The sequence below is a fragment of the Desmodus rotundus genome, chromosome 9, assembly GCF_022682495.2.
Source record: "Desmodus rotundus isolate HL8 chromosome 9, HLdesRot8A.1, whole genome shotgun sequence".
In the NCBI taxonomy this organism is placed as follows: Eukaryota; Metazoa; Chordata; class Mammalia; order Chiroptera; family Phyllostomidae; genus Desmodus; species Desmodus rotundus.
In genome coordinates this window covers 74,299,691-74,310,128 of record NC_071395.1, presented here as the reverse complement: position 1 = coordinate 74,310,128, position 10,438 = coordinate 74,299,691, and the positions used below count along the sequence as shown (strand labels likewise).

Sequence of the window (10,438 nt, the reverse complement as noted above, 5' to 3'; positions counted from 1 at the left end):
AGGATGATCGCTGAGAGCCCATGCATAGGTGAGAGGCTGCCAAGGGAGGGTGTGCCAAGTGAGAAGGGAAGAGACTGGCCCGAGCCCTGGAAACACTCTCATGTAGGAGGATGGGTAGACAAGAGGTGGACTGAGCTCCCACTTATCAGCCTTGGGGGAGTTGGTGTTTTTCAGACTGTGTTCTGCAAAGCTCTAGTCATCTCACAAGATGCTCTGTGGTCTAGTACACATGGGGGCAGCCTATACCTCCCCCTGGGAGACTTACGGTGTACACTCTCAGATTAAAGGCTCTGAAAAGTCCCTCGGTGAGGAAATCTACTTCTCGGTGTTTACCCCACCATTTCCCAAATATACTTCCCCTTGGAATACTGGTCACTAATGTCCTGTGCCCCATTTGTTTTGAAGTTATGGCGTGGACCTAATGAATCACTATCAGAAGGTCCTTGCGCCATCATTGAGTTCAGCCTCACATTATGCCGACGAGAAAACTGAGGCTTGGAGAAGTTAAGAGCAGCATCGCGGGGCAGTGGATGAAACACTGTCTTGGGAGTAGACACACCCAGGCTTAGTGCAAGCCCCATCATTTACTACGTAGGTGATCTTGGGCACGTTGGTTCTTTTCCCTGGAACTCAGTTTCTTCTTTGGTGATATGGAGGTAAGAACCTTAGCTGTCCTATGACCAGTGGTCCTGTGAGACTGCCAGAGGCTGTCAGGAGGCCCCTGTAACTTTCCTAGGACCACACAGCCTGACAGGACTGTGGCTGAAAAGATGAGGAATTTGGGGGAGTGGGAAGGGCCCTTAAGGCTAGGCTTGGAGTCATGGTTATGCCTCCTTCACAGCGGGACACAGTCTCACAGCCAGACCCTGCTCTAGCTGGCACCGTCACACACAAGAGTCATTGCCAGGGCCCAGCCCCAGCCCCATGGAGCTCTTGGGTCTGTCTTTGCCTTTTAGTTACCCATCACCCTAGGCCACCCATTGGAACTTCCCCTGTCCAGCTAGGCAGGCTTGAGCTCAGCAAGCTGGAAAGAGGCAGCAAGGCAACTTTCAGAATGAAATCTGCTTTTCTCACCCTTCCATCATAGTCATTCATACCCAACATGCCGAAACCTATTTTTAGTCACTTCATAGAATTTAAAATATACCTCAAGGGCGCCCAAACCCACCAGCTTGGGGATTAACTCTGCTCACAAGAGTGAGTGGGGCGGGTGTGTGTGGTTGGGGGGGGGGATGCCTCATGCTGTGTCACTCATTTGCTATGTCATAACTCACTGTAGCCAATACCCTGCCAGGCTTTGGGTCTGGAGGAGCCTGCAGTAGGAACTGAGCTCCCAACCCAGGGGTTTGGTATCAGAGCCGTGGGTCATCACTATCCCTGCCACTGACTAGCCACATATCCATGATGAGGTTACTTCTGGGCCCTGAGACCTGTCTGTGAAACATAGGGAATAATTCTGGTTTCCCAGGTTCTGTCTAGTCTCATACCATTCTGTCCTCAGCACTTTGTTTGTACAGGATTTTCATTTCAATCAAAGCCTCAAACAGGTGAGTGAGGTGAGGGGGGGGAGGTGGCACAGAACCACAGCACCTCTGAGCTGGGTGAGAGTGGTGATTGTGGTCCTGAACACGGAAGCTACCCATGGGAGACAGGACTCCTCCCTCCACTAACCACTTACTGACTTCCAGATTGTCTGAATCTTACCCTCCTACCTACCCCAGAGAGAAAAACTGAGACCCAGAGAGAGTTAGGACTCTAGTCCAGGGTCATGCATCCCTCTGGGACAAAGCTGGGCTAGGACCGAGCCTCCTGTCTTCCATTCAGCTTTGTCCCCTACCTAGTGCACAGCTGGAAGTCTGAGGCTTGGGGATGCCACACCCTCAGGAGAGGAGGCCCCTTCTTAATGCCCTGTTTTTAGTGAGCCCCAATTAGTACCCTGGCTCTCCGTGCCAGGGGCTGCCTCTCTGTGAGACAGGGGTAGAGTCTCAGTGCACACATGGGAATGGGCCCAGGGGGAGCACGCCGCTGTCGGGGAGGCTGATCCGGGCTTCCCTGGAGAGGTTGCCAACATAACCTTATGTGCCTCTTGTAGTCCTGAGACCCAGGCGCCCAGGTCAAGCTTCTCGCAGCTCTCCCTGAACTGATTAAATCAGGGAGGGTGAACAGCGGCTAGAGGAACCACGGGTTCTTCTACAGGAGCCCGAGATTTAACTGAGACGCTCTCTCCACGATGTGCACATACCTTGAGCTCGAGCCTTTAGCTGTCTCCCAGAGTCTCAGACAAGAGCCCACTCCCGTGTTAGGGAGTGGCGGGGGGAGGGCATTGAGTTGGGTACTGAGGAGTCCTGCTTCCCGCACCCTGTTCCTAGCTCCGTAGCTCCCACAAACCCCCTCCGGGCCCTAGCCCACCTCCGTTGTAGCGCGGCTCAGGCGCGACTGCGCCCCCGTCGGGCAGAAGGGACTCTGCGGCTCCGCAACGCACCCCCGCCCCCCGGGCCCCGCCACCCCCCCGGGGCAGCACGTGCGGGGCGGAGTTGTGGCTGCAACCTGGAGCTGATTGGGCGAAGCCTGGTGGGCGGGGCCGGACCTCAGCTGTCAGAGCCGCGGCAGCGGCGACGGCGCACCGTGCTGAGCCTCCGCTGCGCTGCACCCGGGTCTGAAGCGCAGGAGCCGACGGGGGCCCGGTCGGGATGGTGCAGCGGCGGCTCCGCGGCGCACACACGCACTGAGTGGGCCCAAGCTGGGCCGCGCGACCCCCGCGCCCCCCGCCGCCGCGATCCCGGCCGGCATGATGTGCCTGGAATGCGCCTCAGCGGCGGCGGGCGGCGCGGAGGAGGAGGAGGCGGACGCGGAGCGGCGCCGGCGCCGGGGGGCGCAGCTAGGGGCTAGCGGAGCCGGTTGCTGCGGGGCGCGGGCAGCGAGCGCCGCTGGAGTCGCGGCCGCCGACGATGAGGTGCAGACGCTGTCGGGGAGCGTGAGGCGGGCCCCGTCGGGACCTCCAAGCACCCCCAGCACCCCCAGCTGCGCAGCCGCTGCCAAGGGCCCGGGCGCACAGCAGCCCAAACCCGCCAGCTTGGGCCGCAGGCGAGGGGCAGCCGCCGCCATCCTCAGCTTGGGCAACGTGCTCAACTACCTGGACAGGTACACCGTAGTAGGTGAGCTAGTGCCCCACCCAGCTCGACAACCAGGAACCCCCGCCTCGAGGTACCCCGGGGAGCCTTTGGTCTCAGACCCTCTGTATCCAAGCCTACGTGGGGTCCCTCTGCTCAGGCACAGCTGGGCAAGTGATGCCCCGCGATCCACGGGTCCAATTCAGGGACCGCCCCCCACCCAGGGCCAGGGGTTGGGGCAGTCCCCACCCTTGGAATAGCCCACGCGTCCTCGCCAGCCCTTGACGTCCCATCCGTTGTCCTCTTTTCCAAGAGTCTCCTCTATGTCTCTCCGCCTTCTCGCCTCTGCGCCCCCTTCTGCCCCCGCCTCAGATTTTCGGGCCTCTCCTCCCCTTCCCCCAGCCTAGGCGTTCTGTGGGTCCGTAGTCCGTCAGTTCCTTCCTTCCTCCGCCGCCTCCACTCCCCTGCGTCCCTGCGGCGAGTGCGCGCGCCCCTTGCGGGTGTGCGCTAGGGAAGACCAAGTGTGTGAGCAGGGGCAGCGCGGATGTGTGTGTGAGCGTGTGAGCGCGTGGCTGACAAAGGCTCTGGGCTGCGGGGAGAGGAGGGAGGGGAGGGGCGGGTCCGTGGCGCCTGGGGACCCAGGATGCGGTTTGCAGCTGGCCCTGGCCAGAGGCCTGTAGAAGCCTCCCCCTGCTCTATGGCGCCTGGGGCCTGCGGTAGGATGCAGGCCATTGAGGCAAGGAGGGGTTGCCTCATCCTCTGTGAGCATCTATAGGAACCAGCCTTTGGGATGGGATGGGGGTCCATAGAACAACCGGGTTCTAGTCCCAGGTTTGTCCCTCCTGCGCTTTATGTGTGACCTTGGGCCAGTCTCAGCTTGTGTTTAGGTCTGTTTTCCTGTTTGTGGAGTGGTTGGTTCCTGGGCCCTTTGGGGATGGAATTCCAGTCTGCTCTCTCCCCTCCCCCAGCTCTCAGGATCTGCGAGAAGGGACTTTCCCTAGACTGAGCTGCCCTTAGGTGAGGATGGTGTAGCCTTAGAGGAAAGGACTCTGGCCAGGCTGGCATAGGTGGTGGGGGCCCGGTGCTGGAGGAGAGCTGTGACGGTATCCCTGGCATGCTGATCCAGACCTGCCTAACCACAGCTTAGTAAAATCTGGAACTACCAAAAAAAAAAGAAAAAAAAAAGCAGGAGGAATTTTGGACGGACTTTAAAGAGAACTTTGTGGTGACAGAGAGGAGCGCCATGGCATAAAGCAGGTGCCTCCTGGGTCCCTTTCTCTGGGCCTCTGTCTCCTCTGTGGATGGGGGTTTTGTGTCAAGTGGAAGACTCTAATGGGAGAGCGGAGGTGTCCCCTCCCCCACTCCTGTTTTCAAAACCTTCGGCTCTCTCTGTTCCTCCACTGCAGGTTGGAAGTGGGTATTGCTGGCACCTGTTTCTGGGGTGGGCTCTCCCTAAGAGGCTCTTACTTTGCTCTGGTGAGCAGGAATGCTGAGTACGACCCAAGTGCACCAGCCCATCATGCATGTTCCTGCCTGGGACCTGGGAGATTAAGTGCCACCCTAAGGTGGCAGAAGTCAGAGAACATTGGGGCCCTGTAGTCAGTGCAAAATAGACTTATGTATACAGATGGGGAAACCGCGGCCAAGGCCGCCCGGAGAGTGCACAAGAGGATGGCGTTAGATCTACCAGTAAAACTTGCCTAGGATGAAGTTTTCCACCCCTTCTCAGCTGACCAATGGATGGTGCTGCTTCTGGCGCTCTAGTATTTCCCAACTTGTTTTTTTCCGGCCCCAGACCACCCCTCTGATATTCTTAGGGAAGTTGACTCTACCAGGGGCTGAGGGGAAGAGGGTGGGATCAGGGAGGTCTGGTGCTTATCTGCCCCCACCCCGACTTGGGTGGGCTTGGGTGACAGAGTCAGAATTTCAGAATGGGGGAAAAAGATAGGAAGATAGGTGACTTGGTAAGGGGGGATGGGGAGCAGTGGCTAAGAGGGGCGTGGGCAGGGAGGAAGGCCCGGAAAGCCCTGTGCAAACAGCAGCCTGGGTTGTGCATCCCTCTCTTTCCCAGCCAGGGCCAGAGCTCGTGCACTGCCCCACCTCCAACACACAACATACACAATTTCCTCTCCGGATAGGCCTGGCTCCCTCTCCCTGGCTTTATGGTAGATTTCCCCCACACTCCCCTGGCCCGGAGTTCAGTTTTTAGGAAGATTTACTTTCTCTATGGCAACTACAAAGGCTTGATGGTCTTGGGGTGGGGCTCATTCCAGGCCAAGTCCACCTGCTGCTGGCTAGCCCAGCTGAGAGAGCGAGGATGCTGACAGTCCGCTGCTCAGTCACTTTGATGCTCTCACCCCCGAAAACCTCACACTCTGGTCCTGGCTGCCCCCTCATAAAAGGGAATTCCCACTCTCTCCCTTTAAATCTGTCCTATGAATTTCTGTTTTCATGGTGTAGATCAGCTCTGTCCAAAAGCAATAGAATGCAAACCCCATTTTTAATTAAAAATCTCTAGTAGCCACATTAAAGAGGTAAAAAGAAATAAGTGAAGTGAATTAACAGATATTATTCAACCCAATATGCCCCACATATTTCAACATGAAATTGGTGTAAAAGTTATGAATGAGATGTTTTGCCTTCTTTTTCACACTGGGTTCTGACACTGTGTCTGACATGTATAGCGCATGTCAGCCTAGACAAGCTGCATTCCAGGTGCTCAGCAGACACAGTGGCTGGGGTCACTGCAGTGGACAGCACAGCTCTAGAGTCTTTGGTGCCGGAGTTTGGATCCAGGGTCTTTGAGTACCGGCTGTGTGACCTTGAGGGTGTCGCCTGAGCCTTCTGGGTGATCATTTCCTCCTTTCCACCTCCTGGGTTGTGGAGCAAATGGGACTGTCTCTTAGACCTCTGGGACAAGGCCAGACTCTTAGGAGAGCTTCACAAATGTCAGCTGCCTTCTCTTTATGCCTCTGTTCAAGCCGTGCCCGGCCATGAAGCCCTGCCCACTTTTCTCTGTTTTGGACAGTCTCTCTGAGGACACCTTTCCGAACCTCTCCCTCCGCCGCCAGGGCTGTTCTGCATCCTGGGAACGACAGTAGGTTCTGCCTCTGCCCTAGTATTCCCAGCACCGCCCAGTGATCCAGCTAATTAAGGCCTTTCCTCCCCACCCTGAGAACCCCCTGTGGGCAGCAGGCCTCGGAGCAGGGAGGAGGGCCAGGCTCCCGCTCCTGCTTTCCTTCCCTAGCATTGCTTCATTTGGATGAAATTGAGGTAACCCAGAAACCAACCGCCTCTGGACTCTGCCCTCTGCCTCCTTGTGTGGATGGGGACACCGATGCCTGGGGAGTGCAGGCACTTATCCAAGGTCACACGGCAGGGCGGAGCCAAAACAGAACCCCGAGCGCAGTGTTCTCTTGGTGGATGCGGGGACATGCTCCCTGCTTCTGGCCTAGAGGCTCAGAGACTGGGTTGTCCAGACTCTGCGTGGATGAATTTCAGCTCAGTTTGACAGAGGCAGTCTGAGCTCCCTGGGGCGTGTGGCTTCTGCTCTCATGGCCCCTAGCAGCCTGGCAGCCACCCACTCTTCATTCTGCATCCACCCGTGGCTGCCAGGTTAGGGGAAGGAGGAAGCCCCTCAGGTGAATGTCCCGTGTCCCCTCTTCCCAGCTCTGCTTCTTGGTGCCAGAGTTGCCTCCACCCCTGGGCTCCCATTCTCCCATCTGTAAAATGGAAGCAGAGCTGAGGGTGTAGGTGGCCGCCTTCTGCTTCTGGAACCAGGCCCTGCAAGAGGGGGCTGGTGCTGGCCCTGTGCATGGTTGGAGAATGACTATTTGAGAGCTGGGATCCTTCCCCAACTTCTCTGGGGTACCTGTCCCTTCCCAAGTTCTTTCCCTTTGATCCAGCCCATGGCAGATTGGTGGTTGAAACTGAGGGGGGTGGGGGCTGGTGAGGAGAGGCAGAACCCTGCCCTGGGGGAGTCCTTTTCTGCCAAAGAAGCTGAGACCAGTATCCGTGGCAACCACTCACTAACACAAACCCACAAGGGTAGCTGAACATAGGGACCCAGCCAAGAACACAAGCCTGGCAGGGATTGGGGGCTTCCCCAGACACCTGAGCTGGATACAGGAGAGGGCTGCCAGGCTGGGTGTTCTGGCTCCTTTATTTCTGTTTGTCTGCCTGGTTGAATCTATACAGAGCTGACAGATGGGGAAATGGAGGCCCTGGGTCTTTTACAGGATCACCTGTGTGGGTAGAGGCCAAGTTAAGCCTCACTTTTGTGGCTATCTCTGTGGATAAGGTTAGTCAACATCACCTCTGTACCATCCCCTTGGGTGGCCCTGCGCTGGCCTCTTCCATATCATCTCTACCAACAGTCTGCTGGGCAGGGTGTCCCAGGGCGGCATTCCAAAGCACCTGTCTGGCAGGTCAGCCCCCAGGTGAACCGCAGGCCAGCCTGGAATGCCAGCACCCTGATGACTAACTGCCAGCTGCCCATTTCCTTGATCCTTGTTCCTCTTCAGGCATCTTGCGGTTGGTTTCGCCAGCCCCTTGGCCGGTGCTGTTGACCTGTCCAAGGAAGTGTCTTGAAACTCACTATTGGGCTGGGATCCAGGGCCATCTAATGCCTTAGTTTCCCATTTACAAGTGCGGCAGGAAGGCTGCAGAGCTGTAGGTTATGGCCTGATGTGCGAGTAAGGCTGCTGGGTCAGAGCTGCTCAGACAGGAAGGAGCTCTATGTCTCTTCCCCAGAAAGGAAGTGGCTTTTGTTTCTGCCCAAGTGTGGGCTCCTGAAATCCTGAGAGTAGAAAGGGAGTGAGAGGAGGGAGGCAAAGAAGCTGTGCTGGGCTCCCTGCTGGGCTCTGACTGCCTCCTGGGCTGACCACCTGGCTTTGCCAGACTTGCTGTGTGACCCGATGCAGATCCTGACCCTCTCTGACCTCTGAATCCACAATCAGTGATTTTACTCCTCTCTTTTTGTGGCCAGTGTCTTGCTCCCAAGGGTAGCGTGGGGCACTTGGTCTCAGGAACTCATGTCTGCTGGCCCCTGGCTCAGCCTGCACCTCCCTCCCCTAGGATAACCAGCTCTGTGCCCCAGGGGCTGCAGCAGCTAACCTCAGTTTCCCTGGGTGGTCCTCAGTGGTGCCTCTGCCCTCCTTCCAAGAAACCTTCCCCAGCTCTCTGGGCTAAGCCAGGTACCTAGTTCCTGCTTTTCAACTGCACTCTATCCCATATCCACCACAGCACCTACCCTGGTATAGCGTGGCCGTCTCCCTCCAGCCTTGAGGGGCTGAGCCTGGTCATCTCTGTGATCTCAGTATGTGTGGGGGTTTGGCACAGCCTTGGCACTTGTTGATGGACTTGAGTGGCAGAGTTGGGTTGACCCAGACCTGCCTGACACCCAAAGCCCATCCTTCTGAACTGGAGGGTCTTGGAAAGGTTTGGACAACCCTAGATAAGGACCAAGCCCCTGTTGCCGAGGCCAGGGCATCTCTCAAGGTGGATGGCACTATCCTTCTGTTCTGACCAGGTAATACAGTGATCTGTGGGACCTCACACCCCTGGGAAGGAAGTCGGACAAGTGGTCGGCGTGGTCTGCCCAGCTCTCAGCCCCGGCAGTGGAGCCCCCTCGCCCTCTGGGCAGAGTGGCTTCTGTACATTCAGGAGGGCACTGTGGTGGCTCTGCTCGGCCTCTTGTGCAGAGAGGGCACTAGAGGCAAATGACTGGCCCCAGGTCACACAGTGCAACAGTCTGCCCTGGGCCTGGCCCTCTCCTGGTAGCTAGCTGGGAAGTTGGTGGAAGGAGCCTGGGGGAGATGTAGCCGCAACTGGAAGAAGCAGTTGCATTAGAGCAAGAAGTAAGCAGGAACCACATACTCACCAGAGCTTGGAGACTCTGGCTGGGTCCCGGCTTCCTACCTCCCCTCCGTCCTCTGCCATCATGGAAACCTTGCTGGGGTTGCCCCGCTACCTGGTAGCTCCAGGAGGTCTTCGTGGTCCCTTCACTGTCAAGCATAGATTTTCCAGTGGGGTCCCAGGAGGCTAGGAGCATGACTAGGCTTTGTAAACTGTAAAGGGCGGTGCCTGGGAAGGGTGGTGTTACTTGGTCGCTCACTGTTTTTCGTACCCATGTGAGGGCTGTGGATTGCAACCTTTTCTCTGGGTTTTGTTGGGGGGACGCCAGGTCTGGAGCTTGGAGGCCAGCTCAGCCTCACTCCTGCCTGTTTCTTTGGCCCTTATCCCCTTCACCTCTGCATCTCAATATTCCACCCCAGAAGTGGGAACAGAAGTCGCTGGTCCCTTGGCCACTGAAGCAGCACACCAGGAGAAGCTGGGGGTTTGTGGACTTGAGCAGTGCCATTTTGGGATCTCTTATCTTTCTCCCCACACCTCCCCTTATCTTATGTCTGTGATCACGCAGACCACGCCCTCCAAGGATCATGATGAGGGTGTGGCCACCTCGCCCTCTGTCCTGGGAGCCTCTGAGGTAGGACAGGGCCAGGGATGCTGAGCTGGGAAGGGAGTGGCTGTGCAAAGTCCCCAAATTGCTAAGGGTGAGCCTCATTCCAGGAAAGCTGGCCCCAAATGATAGACCAGAACCACAGGACAGAGGCCAGGCTGCCTGTCCCCGCCCACTCTGGGCATAGACTTGGTGGGGAGAGGGGAGGGCTCTTGGAGCTCTAGGGGTGGCTCCTCTCTAAGGCTAGCAGGCTGGGCTCTTGGTAGGGAGGGGTATTATGGCCTCCAGCTAGAGTGCTCTTTAGCAGACAAGTATGGAGTCTAGAGCCTTCAGGGAGGGCATAGGACCTCTCTGAGGGGCCAAGGCTCTGGGGGTGGGGGCCTCATACTCACAGTCCCTGCAGAGATGACCACTAAGCAGTCCTGACATTAACAACCAGGTTTGTAGGACAGCACGGTGGTAGTAGGGTCAGCATGTGTAGAACAAATGCGATTGAGATTTAGGCTGGACCTAGCAGGGATGTATGGGGGTCCTGGGTCACTTTCATGGGTGACCTGAGGCTCAGAGCAGGGTCCAGATGCTGCTGGAGGTCACTCAGCTTGTCCTTGGTGGATTGGGGGGGGGGGGGTGGCACAGGATCTTGCCCTGGGGAAGCTCTGGGGCAGGTAGAAGTGTGCGTGCTTGAGAGCCTGGGTCCCCAGCTCAGGGACCGCCTTGGCCAGTCTTCCTAGGCTGAAGGGAGGGGGCAGAGGGGGTGTGGTCAGCAGGGCCAGGCTGTGGTTTCCCAGCCTTAGCCATCCAGAGCCAGGTCAGCAGAGCCAGGACCTCAGGCCCCTATAATTACTGGGGTGGGAGCTGTGGCCCAGAG

At 57.4% G+C, this 10,438-nt stretch overlaps 1 protein-coding gene across 6 annotated transcripts in view; it reads left to right on the top strand.

Annotated features, from left to right (window-relative positions):
* The first annotated feature begins 2,577 nt into the window (after nucleotides 1-2,577).
* SPNS2 (SPNS lysolipid transporter 2, sphingosine-1-phosphate) overlaps nucleotides 2,578-10,438 on the top strand; it is a 37,612-nt gene continuing 29,751 nt past the window's right edge. For 5 of the 6 annotated variants that reach the window (XR_008425096.1, XM_053910692.1, XM_053910691.1 and 2 more), the window contains exon 1: nucleotides 2,608-3,155. Coding sequence is in view for 5 of the 6 variants with exons in the window: in XM_053910692.1 (XP_053766667.1) it covers nucleotides 2,789-3,155 (367 nt within the window). In the remaining variant the exon portion in view is untranslated. Of the gene's footprint in view, nucleotides 3,156-10,438 lie in introns of all 6 variants that reach the window. The other variant, XM_053910694.1, reaches the window with a different exon arrangement.